At 46.5% G+C, this 27138-nt stretch overlaps 1 protein-coding gene across 4 annotated transcripts in view; it reads left to right on the forward strand.

Moving 5' to 3' along the window:
• LOC130361383 (b(0,+)-type amino acid transporter 1-like) overlaps positions 1–2515 on the forward strand; it is a 31171-nt gene extending 28656 nt beyond the window's left edge. For all 4 annotated transcript variants that reach the window (XM_056564273.1, XM_056564274.1, XM_056564276.1 and 1 more), the window contains 2 exons: positions 626–713; positions 1323–2515. In XM_056564273.1, coding sequence (XP_056420248.1) covers positions 626–713; positions 1323–1553 — 319 coding nt within the window. In that variant the 3' untranslated portion in view covers positions 1554–2515. The remainder of the gene's footprint in view (positions 1–625; positions 714–1322) is intronic.
• The last annotated feature ends 24623 nt before the right edge of the window (positions 2516–27138 follow it).

The following is a 27138-nucleotide window of genomic DNA, read 5'->3' on the forward strand; positions in this document are numbered from 1 at the left end:
CAGAACTCTGCATATATTGAACTAATTTAAGTAAGGGACCCCTCTTTATAACCCAGTGTATTGGGCTTACATTCAGAGTTTGCATCTCATCCCCTCAGCAGTAATCACATTCAGGGATCACTTTTTAACCCCCATCAGTAATAATATGCAAGACTAACATCTCATCCTCCTCAACAGTAATCTGATTCAGGGTTCACATCTCATCCCCCACAAGTAATCAGTTTTATGCCCAATATTTCCACAGTAATAATCAACTTCAGACATCTCACATCCCCCCAGCAGTAATCGCTTACAGGCATTTCATAACCCCTCAGCAGTAATACCTTTTAGGCATTGCATATACACCCCAGCAGTAAACAGAGTTCCCCCCCTAAGCCGTAACCGTCTCATATAGTTGTATATGTTCAGTTCAAACTTGTCATCCTATCAAGGCTGATTTCACAGGCTTCATTCTGGAGAACCTTCTAGCAGACATGCCTTGCACATTGGTTTCTAATTATGTGTCATGTGACTATGTGACTAAACACGATAAAGTATCATCTCCTACAATAGAGTATATGTCCCTACCATGTAAAGTCACAGATATACTGTTTTATAACTCCTGCTATGTATTGCTTGCTGTCAGTTTCACAGCCTGGCTGTTCTACGGAACTACAATTGCTGGCCTCATATATATGAAGATTAAGAAACCTGATATTCCGAGACCATATAAGGCAAGTAAAACAAAACATTTTTTATTTTTCAAGTACTGGATACATCAGATTCTAGCTGTCCAATATATGTCCCAGCATCCTTCCTGAGCTATCCCAGTGTGCAGCCAGCCCTAAAGAGAAAAGTAGACAAGGGAGAACAGTGTGCTTCACTGAGTCAGGTAATATATCCTTGGTAGAGAAAAAAAAGTTGCTTCCAGCTCCCAAACAATGAAGTTAAATATAGTATTGAAACATGTCTATTCGATATGCATTAAAATGTAAAAAAAAAAAAAAAAAAAAAGATAAATGAGTGTATTAAAAAAGAGAAACTCTAACGCATTTTGATCTATGAAGCTCTTAGTCATGGCTATTTGCATGGAACTGATATTTTATATGGCTGTCCTGCTCTCTACATATGAAGTCTGTATGTCAGAGGTTAGCTAAAATTATTAATAAATCAATTGTTTTTGCTAAAATCAATCGTTTTGATCAACTTTAGACTAATGTTTATAGTTACCAACACTTTCAATGTCTCCACTACCAATGAGTACTCTACTACACTAATGGTTTAGGCTCCAAAATCTGCACACATTCTAGTCATGCGGTAACCATTATACTCTTATCTTCTAGGTTCCCATCATCATTCCAGTGATAGTGCTCATTGCCTCCGTCTACCTGGTGTTGGCCCCGGTTATTGACAGCCCTCAGATGGCCTATCTCTACGTTGTCCTCTTCATCCTTAGTGGAGTAATAATTTACATTCCGGTTATCCATTATAAATGGTCTCCAGGGTGGTTCCATTCTATCACGCTCCATCTTCAGCTCCTGCTTCAAGTTGCACCAACTGATAAAAATGACTGAGATGAGGTTTCTTTTTTTATGAATATTGGGACAGTATATATTTTATTCTTCCAGTGATTCTGGATATAGTGTTTTTTATTGTTTTAGTTATTCGTTATGGATAGTGGAGTCATAGAGTCATGTAGGGGTCATGGTTTCCCAGACTCTTTTTTTTTTTTTTGGTTTACAAAAAGTTATTTGGTTTACAAAAAAACATTTACAAATACCATATGAATTTTTAGTGGGGTGCTTTAAAAATAACACGCAAACCGTGCTCACCTGCCTTGATCCCCTCAGTAACCTTTTCCATTGTTCCCGGTCCCTGCTGCTTCCTTTGACTGAATTTACATTCCCTGAAGGGTTAGCATGTCAATTACTTGGACTGATCACTTCTTGCGAGGCTGGCATGTTGCAGAAAGCAGCAGGGACCAGGTGCTGTCGGAACAGCATCTTTAAATCCAAAGAATAGGGGATAAGATGTCTGATCGCAGGGGTTCCGCCGCTGGGGACCCCTGGGATCTCAGCTGCAGCACCCCGCTGTCAATATTGCACAAAGCAAACTCGCTCCGTGCGTAATGACTGGCGATACAGAGGCCGGAGCATCGTGATGTCATGGCTCCACCCCTCCTGACATCACAGCCCGCCCCTCAATAGAAATCTATGGGAGGGGACGTGACAGCACTGCAATGCTCAGAATAGAAGGAGTGCCATTGGGTTTTTGGACTGAAAAGTTTGTTGGAATTGAAGTCGGGGGCCATGTGCGTTTACAAAGCCCCCATTGTGCAAGAACGTCAGTAACCCCCCACATGTGACACCATATTAGAAACTACACCCCTCAAGGAATGTAACAAGGGTTATAGTGAGTACTTACACCTGACATGTTTTTTGAACAGTGGGGCGTAAAAGTGAAAGAATTGATTTTTAACACTGAAATGCTGGTATTGGAGCTTTTTTCTCTTACTACATGTGAAACTAAAAATGTTTTCGTTAAAAGGGTACTCCGCCCCTAGACATCTTATCCCCTATCCAAAGGATAGGGGATAAGATATTAGATCGCCGCGGTCCCGCTGCTGGGGATCCCGGGGATCGCCGCTGCGGCACCCCGCCATCATTACTGCACAGAGTGAGTTCGCTCTGTGCGTAATGACGGTCGATACGGGGGCGGAGCAGCGTGACATCATGGCTCTGCCCTTCATGACATCACGGCCCGTCCCCTTAATGCAAGTCTGTGGCAGGGGGCGTGGCGACCGCCACGCCCCCTTCCCATAGACTTGTATTGACGGGGGCGGGCCGTGACGTAACGATGCTCCGGCCCCTGTATTGCCCGTCATTACGTGCAGAGCGATCTCGCTCTGCACAGCAATGATAGCGGGGTGCCGCATTAGCGATCCCCGGGGTCCCCAGCAGCGGGACCCCGGTGATCTGACATCTTATCCCCTATCCTTTGGATAGGGGATAAGATGTCTAGGGGCTGAGTACCATTTAACGAAAACATTTTTAGTTTCACATGTAGTAAGAGAAAAAAAGCTCCACTATATTTGTAGCCCAGTTTCTCCAGAATAAGTAAATACCCCATATAAGGCGGTAAAGCACTATGTGGGTGCAAAACAGGGCTTAGGAGTGAGACAGCACCGATGAGCTTTGAGGCCTAAAGTGGTGCTTTGCACTGCAATGGTTGAAGTTCTGACATAAAATGTATTAAAAAAAAAAAAAAAACGCAAGTGACATCAATTTTGAAACTACACCCCTCAAGGAAGGTAACAAGGGGTACAGTGAGTACTTACTCCTCACAGGTTTTTTGAAAAGTTGTCCATAAATTAAAAAATTTGATTTTTTTACACCAAAATGCTGGGGTTACCCAATTTTTTCTATTTTCACAAGGGGTAATGGGAGAAATTGGATTACATATTTTGGTGGGCTTTTTCCCCTGACTATGGAAATACATCCACATATGGGGTAACGTGCTGGGCGGGCGCACAACAAGGTTCAGAAGTCATAGAGGTCTGTTTGCATTTCAGGCCTATGGCATATCAGTAGCTGATGGTTACATACATTCAGAGGAAAATACAAAAATGAAACACCCACATGTGACACCATTACAGAAAATACCCACCCTGAGGAATGAAGAAGAACAGGAAAAAACTGCGGTGGCGCTCCCAAGGAAGTGTAGGAAAAAGTCAGTGAGGGGATGTCATCCAAACATGGGCATGGGGATGGTAGGCTTAATTCTGATTGGCTCTTCGGGATGTCGAGTGAGCCAATCAGAGAGAGGACGTATGAGTTCGGGTTGCAAGTCTTTGCCACTGGTGGCGTCAGAATATCGTTCAAAACTGTCAACCAATCGATGCGATATTCTGCCGCCACCAGCGGCAAAGACTTACAACCTGAATTTTTCTTTGATTTCTTTATGCTGCAAAAAATAAATTATTTACTTTATACCCTATACCCACGACTTCGGGTTACTTCCTTGGGAGCCCCACAGCAGTTTTTTTCCTGTTCTTCTGCATTCTCCATACGGACCCACCTTCTGGGCTTCGTCCACACGCTGCAGGCCTGAATACCAAGCTTCCATCATCGGCAAGGGATACGCTACCCCCCACCCGGGTACCTCCCTATACCGGCTAAAGACCTACACTGCACCCGGCGCCACCTCCGTTTTTTTCCACTGTATACTACCCTGAGGAATAGGTATAGGGGTAAAGAGGACATTTTGAAGGCACGGGTGTTTCCTAAATTTATTTTCCAGGAATGGATTAAGTGTACTATGGGGGGGGGGGGGGGTGATGAAAATTGCTATTTTAGAATGATGATCCAGAGTATAGCCGAAAGTAAAAATTATGCCTGCCCCAAACTCTATGCTCTGAATCATCATTCTGGGAATGTAATGTGTGTGGCCATCCCTATTCTGTTACCTCAAATGCACACCCCACTCAGGTGGGGAGAGAGCGCTGCACATTTGAGGCAACTATGAACCTCCAATGCTATTCACTCTGTGTCCCGTCCCATGACCCATTTTTTTTTTTTTGGGGGGGGGGGGGGGGAGATATCAGGGGTATTGGGAAAGAGGTTTTGGGATTTTTTTTTGGGGGGGGTTGATTTTAAAATTTGGAAGACATTGTACTCTGGACTGGTACATTGGAGTCGAATTCTGGGGAATGAAAATCAGGTGAAAGGATTAAACATTTAGACCTCCATGGAAGTGAGATACTCCCTGAAGCAATCCTTAATGCAGAGGCCCGGATGATCGGGGCAAGTGTCGCACTGAGTGGTGATGTCCTTACGAATCCCCCTCTTGCGACATACTCTGCATTTTTTCTGGGATCTTCCCTTCTTTCTTCTGATCCGGGGGCCCACAGTTCCGTAGGTTCTCTGACCTGCTCTTTGACGGTCACCAAAGATGAGGGCCTTTAGAACTTCCTCTTGAAACTGCAGGTATATCCCTGTGTTGCCAGCGTACTGGGACAGTACAAAAGAGTTATACATGGCAACCTGTACCATGTAGACCGCAACTTTTTTGTACCATACCCGTGTTTTCCACATGGCATTATATGGCTTGAGGACTTGATCAGAAAGATCAACTTCCCCCATATACCGATTGTAGTCCAGAATACAATCGGGCTTGAGGACCGGTCCCACGGTACCTCGCACAGGGACATCGTTCTTGTTCTTATACCTGACCAGCAACAGGTTTTCATGGGTAAGGGCACGGGACTCACCCCGGGGGATAGGAATTTGGAGGGGATAGGAAGGCCTCTTTGATTCTTCTGGACTGTCCCACAAGCGAGCGTGGTTCTGCCGGCAAGGGATGTGAAGAGAGGGATACTAGTATAAAACTTATCCACGTAAAGGAGGGAACCTTTATCTAGCAATGGCTGCAAAAGGCCCCAAATGATTTTTCCCGCTAACACCCAGAGTGGGGGGACATTCTGGGGGTTCAATACGGGAATCTCGTCCCTCATACACCAAAAACTTGCAAGTGTACCCTGAGGTACTCTCGCAAAGTTTATACATCTTCACGCCATACCGCGCTCGCTTGGTAGGGATGTATTGCCGGAAGCTGAGTCTCCCCTTAAAGCTGGTGAGAGACTCATCAATAGCCAGGGACATAGGCCTCCCAAAATTTGGCCCCGAAGTGATTGATGACTGGCCTGATTTTATACAGGCAGTCATGCGCAGGATCAGTTCGGGGGGGACATGCCGCATTATCATCATAATGCAAACATTTCCGAATGGCCTTGAACCGGGGACGTGCCATGGCCATATTGTAAAGTGGGATCTGGTAGAGGACGTCCCCACTCCAATATTGCCTGACACTGGGTTTCTTGATCAGGCCCATATGCAGCACGAGGGCCCAAAATGTCCTCATTTCGGCTGCATCGACTGGGAACCAGGCCTAGCCAAGAGTGAGCCCGGGTGTTCGGCGATTAACTGTTGGGCATACAGATTCGTCTGCTCAACCATTAGATTGACAAAGTTGTCACAGAAAAAAAACTGAACTAGTCCATTTCAGTGATCCCGACTATGTCAGTCTTGATTCCTGAGTCGCGAACAAACTCAGGAATCACGGGCTCGTGGTCCGCTGGCTCAGTCCAGACAAGTTCTACAGTACGGGGCACCAGTGAACTTGGCTGGAGGGCTTGACTTGTATAAGCGCCAGGGGGACTCATTCTAGCATGTAGCAAAGGGTCAGGAGCAGAGGAGGTTTGCGGTCCCGCATGGTGGCATCTTGGTGGCTCATCATCAGAACCAGATGATGAGGAGGACAAAGAAATAAGGAAGGTGTGGTCTTCCTCGTCCTCCGAGGCGCTTTCAGTGTCAGAGCCAAGTATGGCATATGTCTCCTCTGCTGAAAACGCCCTGTGGGCCATTTCCGTACTCCAATGGGGGGTGATGTGTATATGTGTAGGGGGGGGGGGAAATTTTATTTGTGTATGTACTGTGTGTGGTGTGGTGCAATAATACCTCCCTAAACCACTCTAACCTAACTAACTAAACCCACCCTAACAGGAAAAAAAGAAACTAAAAAGGGAAAACAACTTTTTTTTTAAATGGACTTCTAGCACGAAAAAAAGCACTGCGCAAAAAATAGCGTGTACCTAATCTGTGGTGTGCACACTGATTAGAGCTTGGTGGCAGGGAGCACAGAAGTCAGTGGGGGGTCTGGCCACTCAGCCCAGAACAGTGGCTGGTGGCACGTAAACAGACCCCCACACAAAATACCCGAAAAATAAAATAATAAAATGCTTAACCCCGAAAAAATGCACCCCCCGAACCCCCCCCAAAAAAAACGCTGATCAGTGATAAATTGCTGACAGCGGTGGGGCAGGCCACACACAGAGGTTCAGTCCTTCCACACAGCACAGGCCTGCTACTGGTGGCACAGAACGCTTATAAGTGCAAAAAATAAAAAAGCTGCTATAACCCGAAAAAGTGGCTGCACCACAAAAAAAACGCTGATCAGTATTACGGGACTGATCAGCTGCGGGTGGGCTTTAGCTAACGGTGGCAGACTGATCTTTTACAGCTAAGAGAGTCCGGCCACACGTTAAGCAAAAAAAAAAAAAAAAGGTCTGCGCCCCAAAACAAAAAGGCTGGCGGCGGAGCGCAGCGACCCAGTAGGGCCGGGGTCACTGTCCCTACCTAATCTAAAGCTTATCCTGACTGCTTTCTGTGCCAAGGGGCCACAGAAAGGGGGCAAGGGGGCACTTTTAAAAAACTTTTTTTACTATGAGGGGGGAGATGGCAGGGTTCTGTCCTGCAGACCAGATCTCACAGTAATGGTGGGCAGAACGGAGCAGCGTGCTCCTGATCCCCCCTCCCCCTCCCATACTGCAATGATTGGTGCGGTCACTATGGCCGCCCAATCACTGCTGTACTGGGGGGGGTGGCAACAGTGCCACTCCTCAGTACTGTATGGATGATGATTAGTGGTGTATGATACACCACCGATCATCATCCTTATCCGGGTCATGGGGTCACATGTGACCCCGAAGCGCCGCAGACCGCCGGGGGGGGTATTTAACGGCGAACTCCGATATGAGGGGATATCAGGATCCCCTCCGGCGATTAGACGGGATGCCTGCTGAATGATTTCAGCAGGCATCCCGGTCCGGTCCCCGCCCGGCGAGCGGCGGGAACCAGAATCGTCGAAAATCACCGGTCTGAACCGACATGGGACTTGTGCAGAAATATGACATTTTACCAATGATTGGATCTCAGAATTATAGCAACTGAGTTATGGAATAATTCTTGAAGAAATGACAACAGAAACACTTTTTTTTATAGATTAAATTTTTTTTGTTTTTATTAAAGAGCTTTTTTTTTTTTTAGCAATTTATGCTATTATTATTAGGGCACTCTTACATGGGCATTAGCCACAAGGACATGTACCTTAAAACAGCGGCCAGTCTAAGTACAAATAGCAGTAAAACACATGCTAGCCGTGGCTGCTAATGCCCTTCTAAGAGTGTCCTTAGCGATAGGCAGAGGTCCCATATGCTATTAAATAATGCGGCTTGTGGCTCTTTGTCGGGTCCGGTGGAGTGTGAACCTGAAGAAGAGCCACCGCCGAGTGATCCAGAGGAAGGCGAAGAAAAACCCCGGAAATCTGAATCTCAGGGGAAAAAATAATTCCTTCCTGACCCCACAAGTGGCGATCGGATATTTCCCTGGATCATGTCTATCGTCTGCCTAACGCCAAAGAGCAGGACAATTACAATCCTCACACAATTATACTTATACATTTCTATACAATACAACACAATAATACTTATACTCTATGCGATACAGTGATACTTAGATACAACACAATTCCTCCCGCATAAATGGGATCCTATTTTCTTTAGCTTTATCTTCAGCCACTTCTTTCTTCAGCTGTATCTTCAGCCTCTTCAACCGCAACTGAGCAGCTTCAACAAAGGCTTGTGATGTCACATGGTCTTGTGTTCCATGGAGCCTCGGAATGTTAGCGTGTCATCTGGTCTTGTAGTGTCATGTGTTGTCAAGGATACCAAAGCAAACATCAGCCATTTTGTTCGTGGGGTTATCAATCTTTTTCATAGAAATTGCTCATGCTAGGTGCTGGCCTTAGATCTTTTATTCTCTGAGATGCAATTTAAAGGGAACCAATCAGCAGATTTTAGCATATATATCGCTCGACAACACGTTATATATGTTAAAATCGTTATCCTCACCATCCCCGGTGGACGTTAGAAATTGGCAAGTAGTAGGACGTACATTTACTAGCTCCCATCGCTGCGTCGTGGTCCCGCCCCCTCGCCTTGATTGACGACGCACGTCACCGCTCTGCTCCGTCTGCTAAGGGAGCAATGACGCGTGCCATTATTCAATCTGTCAGAGCTAGTAAGTGTAAGTCCCCGCCCAGAGGGGGAATTGATAACCTAAAGGGGTATTCCAGGCAAAAACTTTTTTTTATATATCAACTGGCTCCGGAAAGTTAAACAGATTTGTAAATTACATCTATTAAAAAATCTTAATCCTTCCAATAGTTATTAGCTTCTGAAGTTTTCTGTCTAACTGCTCAATGATGATGTCACGTCCCGGGAGCTGTGCATGATGGGAGAATATCCCCATAGGAGCTGGACAGCTCCCGGGACGTGAGTCATCAGAAAACAGTTGGACAGAAAACAGAAACTCAACTTCAGAAGCTAATAACTATTGGAAGGATTAACCCCTTAAGGACCCAGCCATTTTACACCTCAGGACCCGGGCATTTTTTGCAATTCTGACCACTGTCAATTTAAACATTAATAACTCTGGAATGCTTTTAGTTATCAATCTGATTCCAATATTGTTTTTTCGTGACATATTCTACTTTAACATAGTGGTAAAATTTTGTGATAACTTGCATCCTTCCTTGGTGAAAAATCCCAAAATTTTATGAAAAATTTGAAAATTTTGCATTTTTTTTTACTTTGAAGCTCTCTGCTTGTAAGGAAAATGGATATTCCAAATAATTTTTTTTTTATTCACATATACAATATGTCTATTTTATGTTTGCATCATAAAATTTATGTGTTTTTACTTTTGGAAGACATCAGAGGGCTTCAAAGTTCAGCAGCAATTTTCCAATTTTTCACAAAATTTCCAAACTCACAATTTTTCAGGGACCAGTTCAGGTTTGAAGTGGATTTGAAGGGCCTTCATATTAGAAATACCCCACAAATGACCCCATTATAAAAACTGCACCCCCCAAAGTATTCAAAATGACATTCAGTCCGCGTTTTAACCCTTTAGGTGTTTCACAGGAATAACAGCAAAGTGAAGGAGAAAATTCACAATCTCCATTTTTTACACTCGCATGTTCTTGTAGACCCAATTTTTGAATTTTTACAAGGGGAAAAAGGAGAAAATGTATACTTATATTTGTAGCCCAATTTCTCTAGAGTAAGCACATACCTCATATGTCTATGTAAAGTGTTCGGCGGGCGCAGTAGAGGGCTCAGAAGCGAAGGAGCGACAAGGGGATTTTCGAGAGTACGTTTTTTTTTAATGGTTTTTGGGGGGCATGTTGCATTTAGGAAGCCCCAATGGTGCCAGAACAGCAAAAATCCCCCACATGGCATACCATTTTGGAAACTAGACCCCTTGAGGTACGTAACAAGGAATAAAGTGAGCCTTAATACCCCACAGGGGTTTCACGACTTTTGCATATGTAAAAAAATAAAAATAAAATTTCACTAAAATGTGTGTTTCCCCCCAAATTTCACGTTTTTGCAAGAGTTAATAGCAGAAAATACCCCCCAAAATTTGTAACCACATCTCTTCTGAGTATGGAGGTACCCCATAAGTTGACCTGAAGTGCACTACGGGCGAACTACAATGCTCAGAAGAGAAGGAGTCATATTTGGCTTTTTGAGAGCAAATTTTGCTCGGGGGGCATGTCGCATTTAGGAAGCCCATATGGTGCCAGGACAGCAAAATAACCCCCACATTGCATACCATTTTGGAAACTAGACCCCTTGAGGAACGTAACAAGGCATAAAATGAGCATTTACCCCCCCACTGGTGTCTGTCATATCTTTGGAACAGTGGGCTGTACAACATTTTTAATTTGCACAGCCCACTCTTCCAAAGATCTGTCAGACACCTGTGGGGTGTAAATTCTCACTGCACCCCTCATTACATTCCGTGAGGGGTGTAGTTTCCGAAATGGGGTCACATGTGGGTTTTGTTTTTTTTGCTTTTTTTGCGTTTGTCAAAACCGCTGTAACAATCAGCCACCCCTGTGCAAATCACCTCAAATGTACATGACACACTCTCCCTTCTGGGCCTTGTTGTGCGCCCCCAGAACACTTTACGCCTACATATGGGGTATCTCCGTAGTCGGGAGAAATTGCGTTACAAATTTTGGGGGGCTTTTTTCCCCTTTACCTCTTGTCAAAATGAAAAGTATAGGGCAACACCAGCATGTTAGTGTAAAAAGTTTATTTTTTTACACTAACATGCTGGGGTAGACCCCAACTTCACCTTTTCATAAGGGGTGAAAGGAGAAAAAGACCCCCAAGATTTGTTAGTCAATTTCTCCCGAGTACGGCGATACCCCATATGTGACCCTAAACTGTTGCCTTGAAATACGACAGGGCTCCGAAGTGAGAGCGCCATGCGCATTTGAGGGCTGAATTAGGGATTTGCATAGGGGTGGACATAGGGGTATTCTACGCCAGTGATTCCCAAACAGGGTGCCTCCAGCTGTTGCAAAACTCCCAGCATGCCTAGACAGTCAACGGCTGTCTGGCAATACTGGGAGTTGTTGTTTTGCAACAGCTGGAGGCTCCATTTTGGAAACCGTGGCGCACCAGGCGTTTTTCATTTTTATTGGGAGGGGAGGGGGGCTGTGTAGGGGTATGTGTATATGTAGTGTTTTTTACTTTTTATTTTATTTTATTTTGTGGTAGTGTAGTGTAGTGTTTTTAGGGTACAGTCACACGGGCGGGGGGTTACAGCGAGTTTGAGCTGCCGCGCAAAATTTGCTGCATCGCAAACTTGCAGCCCGATACTCACTGTAAGCCCCCTGCCCATGTGAATGTACCCTGTACATTCACAGGGGGGGGGGCCTCCAGCTGTTGCAAAACTACTACTCCCAGCATGCCTGAGAATGTTTGGGAGTTGTGGTTTTGCAACAGCTGGAGGCACACGGGTTGGGAAACACTGAGTTAGGAAACAATGTTTCCCAACCAGTGTGCCTCCAGCTGTTGCAAAACCACAACTCCCAAACATTCTCAGGCATGCTGGGAGTAGTAGTTCGGCAACATCTTTAGAGCCAGATGTTGCCGAACTACAACTCCCAGCATGTTGGGAGTTGTAGTTTTGTAACATCTGGAGGACTAGTTTGCAGACCACTAATACAGTGGTTCCCAATCTGTGCCCTTCCAGATGTTGCAAAACTACAACTCCCAGTATGCCAAAACTGTCAAGGCATGCTGGGAGTTGTAGTTCTGCAACATCTGAAGAGCCAGATGTTACAGAACTACAACTCCCAGCATGCCTGGACAGTAAGGGCATGCTGAGAATGTGTAGTTTTGCAACATCTGGAAGGGCACAGTGGTCTCCAAACTGTGGACCTCCAGATGTTGCAAAACTGCAACTCCCAGCATGCCCAGACGCCAAGGGCTGTCTGGGCATGCTGAGAGTTGTAGTTTACAGGGTCCTATTACAGCAATGCATGTCGCTTTACGGCGACGTGCATTGCTGTAAAGGGCCCGACCGCGGCTGAAGATCTACTCACCTGTCGCCGCCGCCGCCATCTTCCTCGCCGGGATCCGGATCTTCAGGGACGAGGTAAGTACTGGGGCCGGTCCCCAGCACTCCCCCGTCCCCCACCGCGTCCTCCGGTCTTCCTCCCGTCCTCTCCGGACTTTTAGGGGCCGGGCAGGACGGGAGGAAGTAACCGCCCCCCCCCTCCTGCGATTGGTCGGTTAACTAACCGACAGATCGCAGGGTATAGGAGGAGGTGGCCGGCTTGCCACCTCGCTCCTATACGTTAGCATGGTCCTGGCTGTCTGTGACAGCCGGGATCATGCGAAATTACAGGGTGGTCGGGTCCCAGAGACCCGATCAGCCCGGTATCGCCGCAGATCGCAAGGGCGATTTCCCTTGCGATTTGCGGCGATCGCCGACATGGGGGGCCTACATGGCCCCCCTCGGCGTTTGCCCTGGATGCCTGCTGAAGGATTTCAGCAGGCATCCGGTTCGGATCTCTGCCCGGCGAGCGGCAGAGACCGGAAAACGCCATGACGTATGCATACGTCATGGGTCCTTAAGAGGTTAAGATTTTTTAATAGAAGTAATTTACAACTCTGTTTAACTTTCCGGAGCCAGTTGATATATTAAAAAAAGTTTTTGCCTGGAATATCTTCACCATCCCTGGGGGCACAAATGTCCCCCAGAGATGGGTGACGATTTTAGCATATATAATGCGTTGTCGAGCGTTATATATGCTAAAATCTGCTGATGGGTTCCCTTTAACCTGTAAAAGACCAGGCATTTAAAATTTTTGTTTTATTGTTTTTTTCTTCCTTCTAAGAGCAATAACACTTTTATTTATTTTGCCATCTACAGAGCTGTATGAGGACTTGTTTATTGCAGGACCCATTGTACCTTGTAATGACACCTTTCATTTCACCACAAAATGAACTAAGAACTTAAAAAAAAAAAAATGATGTGTGAGGTGAAACTGGAAAGCAACATACAAGCAAGCTGCTACAATATTTGTGGGGTTCCATTTTTAAACCGTTGCCATGTGATAAAACCAACATGTTAAATTTATTCTAGGAGTCTGTACTTAACACTGTTGTATCTAGAAAAACCATGCAGCTCCTTAAAGGGGTACTCTGGCGATTAGACATCTTATCCCCTATCCAAAGGATAGAGGAGAAGATGCCTGATCGCGGCGGTCCCGCCGATGGGGACCCCCGTGATCTTGCACACCGCACCCCGTTAAAATCAGTCTCTGGAGCGTGTTCGCTCCGGGTCTGATTACTGTCGATCACGGGGCCGGAGCGTTGTGACGTCACGGCTCCGCTCCTGTGTGACGTCATGCTCCGCCCCCTCAATGCAAGCCTATGGGAGGGGGCGTGACGCCCATCACGCCCCCTCCCATAGACTTGCATTGAGGGGCGGGGCGTGACGTCATACGGGTTGGCGGAGACGTGACGTCATGCTCTTTCGCTCGCGTGGTCGGGAACCGAAGTGTTGCCAGAAGCCGTTGAGGTGGGTGCTGTAGCCGAGATCCCGGGGGTCCCCAGCAGTGGGACCCCCGCGATCTGACATCTTATCCCCTATCCTTTGGATAGGGGATAAGATGTCTAGGAGCGGAGTTCCCCTTTAACTAAAATATTACACTGTTGTGGGGAAGGGCTGGGGGCACAAAACTACTGATCACATAGCCGGCCTGTTCCACCGGTAGACCATATATCTGTAATTCTGGGAAGCCCTTTAGTTACTGACGTGGTTACACCTACAAAGTGCCTCCTGGAATATTACACTGAAGAGCACCTTCATCTCCATACAGTGCTGGGGGCGCTGTTCAGTAGGTGCAATAGCAGATTCAATGATTTTGGAGTATTAACTGCACACAACAATGTGTCCTAATGTTAAAGGGGTACTCTGCTGTCTCCAAAGGATAGGGGGAGAAGATGTTAGATCGCTGGGGACCACCACGATCTCCCCTGCAGCACCACTGTCATTCAGTGCAAACTCTGCTCCGTGCCCGATGACTGGCGATGCTGGCTGCCACGTCCACTCCATTCACATCTATGGGAGGAGGCATGATGGCTCTGTACTAGCCATCACGCCCCCCTCCCATAGACATGTATGGAGGGGGCGTGGCGTGATGTCATGAACGAGGAAGCAGCGGCGGGACCCCGGCGATCTAACATCGTATCCCCCATGCTTTGGATAGGGGATCAGATGTTTACAGTGGAGTACCCCTTTAATTTCTTCCTGCCAAGATTTGATAGTATTTATCTGACCGTGTCACACTGATCTGTGAAAACGTGAACATCAACACATCTGAAGATGAAAACAGTCATAAAAGGAGGAGAAGGCTCTGTACATGCTGTGAGAACATCTCTAATCCTTGTACTTTATTTCAGGAGACAGGAAACTTTGTATATTTTACTTTATAATCTGTTTAGTTGATTGGGAGTAGAAAGACGCCAGATACTGACAGGTTACATAGATATATAGTTACATAGTTACATAGTTAGTATGGTTGAAAAAAGACATACGTCCATCAAGTCCAACCAGGGGCTAAGATATGCCGAGATCACAGTGGGGACTTTATTCAGGTGACTTTTATCAGCCATATGATTCACAATTATAGCTTGTTGTTTATCACCAAAAAATGTTATGGAAAGGTTAGAACTGTTATATGGGTATGTACAAGGTTTTTTGTATTAGTAAAAGGACTTGGAGAAGTCACAGAGGAATGGGGCATGAGTTCCATTAAAGCTCAACATTGAGTCAAAAAAAAAAAAAAAAAAAAAAAAATATATATATATATATATATATATATATACAGTGGGGATCAAAAGTTTGGGCACCCCAGGTAAAAATTTGTATTAATGTGCATAAAGAAGCCAAGGAAAGAGGGAAAAATCTCCAAAAGGCATCAAATTACAGATTAGACATTCTTATAATATGTCATATTTTATTTCCATCATTTACACTTTCAAAATAATAGAAAACAAAAAAATGGCGTCTGCAAAAGTTTGGGCACCCTGCAGAATTTATAGCATGCACTGCCCCATTTGCAAAGCTGAGACCTGCCAGTGTCATGGATTGTTCTCAATCATCATCTGGGAAGACCAGGTGATGTCAATCTCAAAGGTTTTAAATGCCCAGACTCATCTGACCTTGCCCCAACAATCAGCACCATGGGTTCTTCTAAGCAGTTGTCTAGAAATCTGAAACTGAAAATAGTTGACGCTCACAAAGCTGAAGAAGGCTATAAGAAGATAGGAAAACGTTTTCAGATGTCAATATCCTCTGTTCGGAATGTAATTAAGAAATGGCAGTCATCAGGAACAGTGGAAGTTAAAGCAAGATCTTTGAGCAAGACCAAGAAAAATATCAGACAGAACAGCTCGCAGGATTGTGAGAAAAACAATTCAAAACCCAGGTTGTACTGCACAATCCCTCCAGAAAGATCTGGCAGACACTGGAGTTGTGGAACACTATTCCACTATAAAGAGATACTCGTACAAATATGGTCTTCATGGAAGAGTCATCAGAAGAAAACCTCTTCTACGTCCTCACCACAAAAATCAGCATTTGAACTTTGCAAATGAACATACAGACAAGCCTGATGCATTTTGGAAACAAGTTCTGTGGACCAATGAGGTTAAAATGAACTTTTTGGCCGGAATGAGCAAAGGTACTGTTACGCCGAGCGCTCCGGGTCCCCGCTCCTCCCCGGAGCGCTCGCTTCACTCTCCCCGCTGCAGCGCTCCGGTCACATCCTCTGACCCGGGGCGCTGCGATTCCACTGTCAGCCGGGATGCGATACGCGATGCGGGTAGCGCCCGCTCGCGATGCGCACCCCGGCTCCCGTACCTGACTCGCTCCCCGTCTGTTCTGTCCCGGCGCGCGCGGCCCCGCTCCCTAGGGCGCGCGCGCGCCGGGTCTCTGCGATTTAAAGGGCCACTGCGCCGCTGATTGGCGCAGTGGTTCCAATTAGTGTGTTCACCTGTGCACTTCCCTATATCACCTCACTTCCCCTGCACTCCCTTGCCGGATCTTGTTGCCTTAGTGCCAGTGAAAGCGTTCCTTGTGTGTTCCTTGCCTGTGTTTCCAGACCTTCTGCCGTTGCCCCTGACTACGATCCTTGCTGCCTGCCCCGACCTTCTGCTACGTCCGACCTTGCTTCTGCCTACTCCCTTGTACCGCGCCTATCTTCAGCAGCCAGAGAGGTGAGCCGTTGCTAGTGGATACGACCTGGTCACTACCGCCGCAGCAAGACCATCCCGCTTTGCGGCGGGCTCTGGTGAAAACCAGTAGTGGCTTAGAACCGGTCCACTAGCACGGTCCACGCCAATCCCTCTCTGGCACAGAGGATCCACTACCTGCCAGCCGGCATCGTGACAGTAGATCCGGCCATGGATCCCGCTGAAGTTCCTCTGCCAGTTGTCGCTGACCTCACCACGGTGGTCGCCCAGCAGTCACAACTGATAGCGCAACAAGGCCAACAGCTGTCTCAACTGACCGTTATGCTACAACAGTTACTACCACAGCTTCAGCAGTCATCTCCGCCGCCAGCTCCTGCACCTCCTCCGCAGCGAGTGGCCGCTCCTGGACTACGACTATCCTTGCCGGATAAATTTGATGGGGACTCTAAGTTTTGCCGTGGCTTTCTTTCCCAATGTTCCCTGCATCTGGAGATGATGTCGGACCTGTTTCCCACTGAAAGGTCTAAGGTGGCTTTCGTAGTCAGCCTTCTGTCCGGAAAAGCCCTGTCATGGGCCACACCGCTCTGGGACCGCAATGACCCCGTCACTGCCTCTGTACACTCCTTCTTCTCGGAAATCCGAAGTGTCTTTGAGGAACCTGCCCGAGCCTCTTCTGCTGAGACTGCCCTGTTGAACCTGGTCCAGGGTAATTCTTCCGTTGGCGAGTATGCCGTACAATTCCGTACTCTTGCTTCAGAATTGTCCTGGAATAATGAGGCCCTCTGCGCGACCTTCAAAAAAGGCCTATCCAGCAACATTAAAGATGTTCTGGCCGCACGAGAAATTCCTGCTAATCTACATGAACTTATTCACCTAGCCACTCGCATTGACATGCGTTTTTCCGAAAGGCGTCAGGAACTCCGCCAAGATATGGACTCTGTTCGCACGAGGCGTTTCTCCTCCTCGGCTCCTCTCTCCTCTGGTCCCCTGCAATCTGTTCCTGTGCCTTCCGCCGTGGAGGCTATGCAGGTCGACCGGTCTCGCCTGACACCTCAAGAGAGGACACGACGCCGTATGGAGAACCTCTGCCTGTACTGTGCTAGTACCGAACACTTCCTGAGGGATTGTCCTATCCGTCCTCCCCGCCTGGAAAGACGTACGCTGACTCCGCACAAAGGTGAGACAGTCCTTGATGTCTACTCTGCTTCTCCACGTCTTACAGTGCCTGTGCGGATGTCTGCCTCTGCCTTCTCCTTCCCTGCTGTGGCCTTCTTGGACTCTGGATCTGCAGGAAATTTTATTTTGGCCTCTCTCGTCAACAGGTTCAACATCCCGGTGACCAGTCTCGCCAGACCCCTCTACATCAATTGTGTAAATAATGAAAGATTGGACTGTACCATACGTTTCCGCACGGAGCCCCTTCTTATGAGCATCGGATCTCATCATGAGAGGATTGAACTTTTGGTCCTCCCCAATTGCACCTCGGAAATTCTCCTTGGACTTCCCTGGCTTCAACTTCATTCCCCAACCCTGGATTGGTCCACTGGGGAGATCAAGAGTTGGGGGTCCTCTTGTTCCAAGAACTGTCTAAAACCGGTTCCCAGTAACCCTTGCCGTAACTCTGTGGTTCCTCCAGTAACCGGTCTCCCTAAGGCCTATATGGACTTCGCGGATGTTTTCTGTAAAAAACAAGCTGAGACTCTACCTCCTCACAGGCCTTATGATTGCCCTATCGACCTCCTCCCGGGTACTACTCCACCCCGGGGCAGAATTTATCCTCTCTCTGCCCCAGAGACTCTTGCCATGTCCGAATACGTCCAGGAGAATCTAAAAAAGGGCTTTATCCGTAAATCCTCCTCTCCTGCCGGAGCCGGATTTTTCTTTGTGTCCAAAAAAGATGGCACCCTACGTCCTTGTATTGACTACCGCGGTCTTAATAAAATCACGGTTAAGAACCGCTACCCTTTACCCCTCATCTCTGAACTCTTTGATCGCCTCCAAGGTGCCCACATCTTTACTAAATTGGACTTAAGAGGCGCCTATAACCTCATCCGCATCAGAGAGGGGGACGAGTGGAAAACGGCATTTAACACCAGAGATGGACACTTTGAGTATCTGGTCATGCCCTTTGGCCTGTGCAACGCCCCTGCCGTCTTCCAAGACTTTGTCAATGAAATTTTTCGTGATCTGTTATACTCCTGTGTTGTTGTATATCTGGACGATATCCTAATTTTTTCTGCCAATCTAGAAGAACACCGCCAGCATGTCCGTATGGTTCTTCAGAGACTTCGTGACAACCAACTCTATGCCAAAATTGAGAAATGTCTGTTTGAATGCCAATCTCTTCCTTTTCTAGGATATTTGGTCTCTGGCCAGGGACTACAGATGGATCCACACAAACTCTCTGCCGTCTTAGATTGGCCACGCCCCTCCGGACTCCGTGCTATCCAACGCTTTTTGGGGTTCGCCAATTATTACAGGCAATTTATTCCACATTTTTCTACCATTGTGGCTCCTATCGTGGCTTTAACCAAAAAAAATGCTGATCCCAAGTCCTGGCCTCCTCAAGCAGAAGACGCCTTTAAACGACTCAAGTCTGCCTTTTCTTCGGCTCCCGTCCTCTCCAGACCTGACCCTTCCAAACCCTTCCTATTGGAGGTTGATGCCTCCTCAGTGGGAGCTGGAGCTGTTCTTCTACAAAAAAATTCTTCCGGGCATGCTGTCACTTGTGGTTTTTTCTCTAGGACCTTCTCTCTAGCGGAGAGGAACTACTCCATCGGGGATCGAGAGCTTCTAGCCATTAAATTAGCACTTGAGGAATGGAGGCATCTGCTGGAGGGATCAAGTTCTCCTGTTATTATCTACACCGACCACAAGAACCTCTCCTACCTCCAGTCTGCCCAATGGCTGAATCCTCGCCAGGCCCGGTGGTCTCTGTTCTTTGCCCGATTTAATTTTGAGATTCACTTTCGTCCTGCCGATAAGAACATTAGGGCCGATGCTCTCTCTCGTTCCTCGGATGCCTCAGAAGTTGAACTCTCTCCGCAACACATCATTCCACCTGACTGCCTGATCTCCACTTCTCCTGCCTCCATCAGGCAGACTCCTCCAGGAAAGACCTTTGTTTCTCCTCGCCAACGCCTCGGAATCCTCAAATGGGGTCACTCCTCCCATCTCGCAGGTCATGTGGGTATCAAGAAATCTGTGCAACTCATCTCCCGCTTCTATTGGTGGCCGACTCTGGAGACGGATGTTGTGGACTTTGTGCGAGCCTGCACTATCTGTGCCCGGGATAAGACTCCTCGCCAGAAGCCCGCTGGTTTTCTTCATCCTCTGCCTGTCCCCGAACAGCCTTGGTCTCTGATTGGTATGGATTTCATTACTGATTTACCCCCTTCCCGTGGCAACACTGTTATTTGGGTGGTCGTTGATCGATTCTCCAAAATGGCACATTTCATCCCTCTTCCTGGTCTTCCTTCTGCGCCTCAGTTGGCTAAACAATTTTTTGTACACATTTTTCGTCTTCACGGGTTGCCTACGCAGATTGTCTCGGATAGAGGCGTCCAGTTCGTGTCTAGATTCTGGAGGGCTCTCTGTAAACAACTCAAGATTAAATTAAATTTTTCTTCTGCATATCATCCCCAGTCCAATGGACAAGTAGAAAGAATTAACCAGATCTTGGGTGATTATTTACGACATTTTGTTTCCTCCCGCCAGGATGACTGGGCAGATCTCCTCCCATGGGCCGAATTCTCGTATAACTTCATGGTCTCTGAGTCTTCCTCCAAATCCCCATTTTTCGTGGTGTACGGCCGTCACCCTCTTCCCCCCCTCCCTACTCCCTTGCCCTCTGGTCTGCCCGCTGTGGATGAAATTTCTCGTGACCTTTCCATCATATGGAGAGAGACCCAAAATTCTCTCTTACAGGCTTCTTCACGCATGAAGAAGTTCGCGGATAAGAAAAGAAGAGCTCCTCCCGTTTTTTTCCCTGGAGACAAGGTATGGCTCTCCGCTAAATATGTCCGCTTCCGTGTCCCTAGCTACAAGTTGGGACCACGCTATCTTGGTCCTTTCAAAATTTTGTGTCAAATTAATCCTGTCTCTTATAAACTTCTTCTTCCTCCTTCTCTTCGTATCCCTAATTCCTTTCACGTCTCTCTTCTCAAACCACTCATCCTCAACCGTTTTTCTCCCAAATCTGTTCCTCCCACTCCTGTTTCCGGCTCCTCGGATGTCTTCTCTGTCAGAGAAATCTTGGCTTCCAAGAAGGTCAGAGGGAAAACTTTTTTTTTGGTGGACTGGGAGGGTTGTGGTCCTGAAGAGAGATCCTGGGAACCTGAGGACAACATCCTAGACAAAAGTCTGCTCCTCAGGTTCTCAGGCTCTAAGAAGAGGGGGAGACCCAAGGGGGGGGGTACTGTTACGCCGAGCGCTCCGGGTCCCCGCTCCTCCCCGGAGCGCTCGCTTCACTCTCCCCGCTGCAGCGCTCCGGTCACATCCTCTGACCCGGGGCGCTGCGATTCCACTGTCAGCCGGGATGCGATACGCGATGCGGGTAGCGCCCGCTCGCGATGCGCACCCCGGCTCCCGTACCTGACTCGCTCCCCGTCTGTTCTGTCCCGGCGCGCGCGGCCCCGCTCCCTAGGGCGCGCGCGCGCCGGGTCTCTGCGATTTAAAGGGCCACTGCGCCGCTGATTGGCGCAGTGGTTCCAATTAGTGTGTTCACCTGTGCACTTCCCTATATCACCTCACTTCCCCTGCACTCCCTTGCCGGATCTTGTTGCCTTAGTGCCAGTGAAAGCGTTCCTTGTGTGTTCCTTGCCTGTGTTTCCAGACCTTCTGCCGTTGCCCCTGACTACGATCCTTGCTGCCTGCCCCGACCTTCTGCTACGTCCGACCTTGCTTCTGCCTACTCCCTTGTACCGCGCCTATCTTCAGCAGCCAGAGAGGTGAGCCGTTGCTAGTGGATACGACCTGGTCACTACCGCCGCAGCAAGACCATCCCGCTTTGCGGCGGGCTCTGGTGAAAACCAGTAGTGGCTTAGAACCGGTCCACTAGCACGGTCCACGCCAATCCCTCTCTGGCACAGAGGATCCACTACCTGCCAGCCGGCATCGTGACAGGTACGTTTGGAGAAGAAGGGTAACAGAATTTAATGAAAAGAACCTCTGTTCAACTGTTAAGCATGGGGGTGGCTCAATCATGCTTTGGGGTTGTATTACAGCCAGTGGCACAGGGAACATCTCACGAGTAGAAGGAAAAATGGATTCAATAAAATTTCAGCAAATTTTGGATGCTAACTTAATGCCATATGTGAAAAAGCTGAAGTTAAAGAGAGGATGGCTTCTACAAATGGATAATGATCCTAAACACACCTCGAAATCCACGGGGGATTACATAAAGAGGCGTAAACTGAAGGTTTTGCCATGGCCTTCACAATCTCCTGACCTCAACATAATTGAAAATCTATGGATAGACCTTAAAAGAGCAGTGTGTGACGGACAGCCCAGAAATCTCAAAGAACTGGAAGATTTTTGTAAGGAAGAATGGGCAAAGATATCTCAAACAAGAATTGAAAGACTCTTTGGTGGCTACAAAAAGCGTTTACAAGCTGTGATACTTGCCAAAGAGATAATAACTCTGCAGGGTGCCCAAACTTTTGCAGATGCCATTTTTTCTGTTTTCTGTGTAAATGATGGAAATAAAATCTAACTTTTGTTGACATATTATAAGAATGTCTAATCTGTAATTTGATGCCTTTTGGAGATTTTTCCATCTTTCCTTGGCTTCTTTATGCACAATAATAAATTTTTTTACCTGGGGTGCCCAAACTTTTCATCCCCACTGTATGTATATATATATATAAAACTCAATGGGGGAGATTCTCAAATAATTTTTAGCCTCAAAAAAATCTATTTTGCGCCCAAATTTTTAAATGTATCGACCACATTTTCAAAGAGCTTTGTGCCGCGGTTTACACTGTTCACGTCGGTTTTTTAAAAGTGGGCGTGTCCACGTATTTTGTCTACTTTACCTGATATTTTCAAAGGGGCGAAAGTCCAGTTTATATATAAAAATTCACACCAGCTTTTTATGTTATAAAAAAAAATTGTTATAAAAAATATATATATATATATATATATATTTGTCTGGACACTAGTAACCATATTTTGTGAGATGTTTCCGCCAGAATTTTTTGGGATGTAAAATTTGGTGCAAAAATCAGTAATTTTGTCACAAAAATTGCAGATTTTGGCACCAAACTCTGCAATTTTGGCACAAAAAAATCCAATATGGCTGCAACAAACAAAATTTGGGGCGCAAAAAAAAAAAAAGAAGCGCAAAAATGAATTTTCACATGTATTCACAGCAGCAGACCTTTGAAAATGTGTGGAGAAAAAAGAAAAGAAAAGGTGGAACAGAAGTTACAGTTGTTTTTGAGAATCTCCCCCAATGTGTGTGTGTATGTATATATGTGTGTATGTATATATGTATGTCTGTATGTGTGTATGTATATATGTGTGTATGTATGTATATATGTATGTCTGTATGTGTGTATGTATGTGTGTATATGTGTGTATGTATGTGTGTATATATGTATGTCTGTATGTGTGTATATGTGTGTATGTATATATGTATGTCTGTATGTGTGTATGTATGTATGTATATATGTATGTCTGTATGTGTGTATATGTGTGTATGTCCCAGCATCACTTCCAAACAGCTAAATATATTAACATGAAACTTGGCACACATGTTACGTATATATCAACAACAAACATAGGATAGGTAATTTAACCCTAACCTACCCAACTTGCAAGTTTCGGGGGTTTCGTTTAAAGTCCAATGCAAATCTATGGGAAATGTATGTTCTAGCATAACTTCCGTATGGCTGGAGATATTTCGATAATACTTGGTCAATTTACTTATATGTCAAACAAAAATATATCATAGTTTAGTTAACCCTTAACCTTCCCCCATATGTGAAGGATGTTTTTTTTTTAAGTATATAGGACTTTTGGTGCCTTACTCCACAAGCTCCGCTCTGCATCTCCTGGTGAATGCGTCAGTCCGGCTGGCAAGCCACACCCTCCCCACATTCCATACCCAATTTGCAAAGACACGCCCACCCTTTAAGCCACACCCTTTTATTTACAATATCTTTAGCACAACGTATCGCTACCTGAGGACGGGATATGAGGATTAGAAATGAGGATTAGATACGGTATGAGGATGGCATATGAGAACAGGATATGAGGATGGGATATGAGGACAGGATATGAGGACGGGATATGAGGACAGGATATGAGGACAGCATATGAGGAAGGGATATGAGGATGGGATATGAGAACAGGATTTGAGGACGGGATATGAGGACAGGATATGAGGACGGGATATGAGGACAGGATATGAGGACAGGATATGAGGAAGGGATATGAGGATGGGATATGAGGTCGGGATATGAGGTCGGGATATGGGGTCGGGATATAAGAATGGGATATGAGGACGAGATATGAGGTCGGGATAAGAGGATGGGATATGGGGACAGGATATGAAGACGGGATATGGGGTTGGGATATAAGGATGACATATGAGGACAGGATATGAGGAAGGGATATGAGGATGGGATATGAGAACAGGATATGAGGACGGGATATGAGGACAGGATATGAGGATGGGATATGAGGTCGGGATATGAGGTCGGGATATGGGGTCGGGATATAAGAATGGGATATGAGGACGGGATATGAGGTCGGGATAAGAGGATGGGATATGGGGACAGGATATGAAGACGGAATATGGGGTTGGGATATAAGGATGACATATGAGGACGGGATATGAGGTCGGCATATGGGGACAGGTTATGAGGATGGGATATGAGGTGGGGATATGAGGTGGGGATATGAGGACGGGATATGGGGTGGGTCGGGATATGAGGATAGGATATGGGGACAGCATATGGGGCAGAATATAGGGACGGGATATGAGGTCGGGATATGAGGACGGGATATGAATATAGGATATGAGGTGGGGATCTGGGGGTCGGGATATGAGGAGGGGGATATGAGGAAAAATGCTTCCTTCTTTGTTGCGTTTCCTCCCCCACAAGGACATGGTAGGAAAAAACGGGCAGCGCCGGTTACTCAGCTAGTATATATATTATATATATATATATATATATATATATATTAGGGATCGACCGATATCATTTTTTAAGGGCCGATACCGATAATCCGGTATAAGTTATCGGCTATTTATCCCCCCGCGACACCGCTGCAGATCATTGATTTAAAGCGGGCGCTTTAAATCAATGCACTGCAGTGGCTTTTGCGGTGCCATAGGCCGCCGCCGCCGCCACCCGCTTCTCTCCCCCTGCCTGTCCGGGGGTCCTGAGACCTATCACCGCCACCGCTCCCCCCACCGCCGTGCCGCACCGCGACCGCCGCCGACGCACCGCACCCGCCCCTCCGACCCGCCGCACCGCGACCGATCCCCCACCTGCACCGGCCCCATTGCCTCCCCCATCCCCGGTTTTATAATTATCTGTTCCCGGGGTCCACTCCACATCTGGCTCCGGTGGCGTCCTCCTGAACTGTCACTGTGCGCACAGATGGTGACGTCACGTCGCGCACGTCACGTCACTCGTCATTGCGCACAGCGTAACACAGGACGCAGCAGGAGCAAGAAGTAGCGTGGGGTCCGGGAACAGGTAATTATAAAACCGAGGATGGGGGAGGCAATGAGGGCGGTGCGGTGGGGGGTGCGACACGGTGCGGTGCGGCGGGTCGGGGGGCGGTCGCGGTGCGGTGGGTCGGGGGGGGGGCGTTCGTGGTGCGGTGGATCGGGGAGGGGACGGTCGCGGTGTGGTGGGGGCGGTGCGGGGGGCGGTGCATTATCGGCTTATCGGCAAGGTAATTACCGATAATGCCCAAAATCGTGATTATCGGCCGATAATATCGGCCATACCGATAATCGGTCGATCCCTAAAATATATATATATATATATATATATATATATATATATATATATAAAAATAAAGCAAATTGTACTCCAACACAAAGTTGTGTAGACCAATACCGAATTGGTACAGGTAAATAAAACAACAAGGCTAAACAAAACAATGTCTTGACAATGATAACAATTGGGTAAGGGGCGAAGCAAATAAGGTCTGCTAAATTATACCCTTAATGAATCTGTTTAAACTCATTTAAATAGATTCCTGCTATTTGAAACAATAAACAAGAATCTGTCCAAAATGTCCCAACGAGTTTCAACCCTAGTGAATACAAATCAAATGGCAGGGTTTCTCAGGGGACCAATAGAAGCAGGATACAGAGATAATAATATGGCTGCATACACACATATAAGTGCTGAGCAAAATGATAACCAGGTCCGCCATGGGACCACTCATTCAGATCCATGATAATGTGTAGGATATGGCAGGATAAGTATGGAGGGTCCAGGTACAATGCCTCCTCTCCAAGGCACAGTTAGCTTACATTTTACAACTGGACTGGCAGACCGTCTAAAGTGTATGGAGGCCTCTTTACTTTCCCCTGGCAGCTAATGTTGGAGGAGGGAAAAAAAAAAATTCCATATGCTTTGACCCTTTTGTTTTCGGGGAGATAAGCTACCTTCAGAGCTGTCAGCGACTTGCCTCCCCTTTCTATATTAACACCACATGAACATTTGGCCAAGCTGAATGCTGATGTGTATGTGGGGATTGGGCGAGTTATCTGTTATTGCAGATGTATGGGTACCTTTAGTAGGCACTATGGCTCTCTGTTGTTGGGGTGCTGCAGCAGTATTGCTGGGTTTGCTAGGGGGCCACTAACTTTGTCTAATGGAATTTGTTTAGCTGTCCCTGTTATAAAGCCATTATGGTATACACTCGTACTGAGCTGTAAAAAGATTTTGGTCATATGGCTGTATAAACAAGCCCTATGTGATCCAAGTGAGACTCGCTCTAATGTGTGGCCTTTTTATGGAGTCAATGGTCATTGATTCCCTCTTTAAGTGTTAGGTTGTCCACTACAATTATAGAAATAATAAAAATACAATTAATCTCATCACAATATTTTTATTTTTGTATGGGGATCCATTTGGCTTAGTTGGGTGGAATCATCATAACATTTTTTGTTTACTTTTTGCATGAGGGGCTTAGTACTATATTCTCATTATTTCCCATATTCCAAACACCCATATTTGTGTGCCATGCATGTTACACATCTTTATTCGGATGAGTCCTCTAGATCATTTGGATGGAAACTTTACTGATCATCCTTTCTGTAAGGAAGGGTTCCTCACGTTGCTCTCTACTTTAAGTGTATGTCCCATGACTCTAGAAATCTATATTAGTCTCTGTTAAATCATTCTCTTTGTCTAGTTCAGATACAGTATCTTGCTATGAAGATTTACATTTCTGATATTCTCAGGAAGAGAGGCCTCCATGATCTATATGAATATCCAGAGTGCACAAGGCCTCCTCTCATGGCCTGCCCACAAGAACAGTCTTTCCCTGTATGAGATCCCTCATTTAATACAAAGACCTTATGTATCTGACACATTACTCTTGTACCCTTGACCTGCGGCTCTCCTCCTACTATGCCCCGATTGTGCCCTGTGTAGGCCTTCAAACACCAGCTTAGCTCTGAATACCAGTTCTCAGGCAAGGAACAAAGTAACTCTTTGCAA

Source organism: Hyla sarda, chromosome 3 (assembly GCF_029499605.1).
Source record: "Hyla sarda isolate aHylSar1 chromosome 3, aHylSar1.hap1, whole genome shotgun sequence".
Taxonomy (NCBI): domain Eukaryota; kingdom Metazoa; phylum Chordata; class Amphibia; order Anura; family Hylidae; genus Hyla; species Hyla sarda.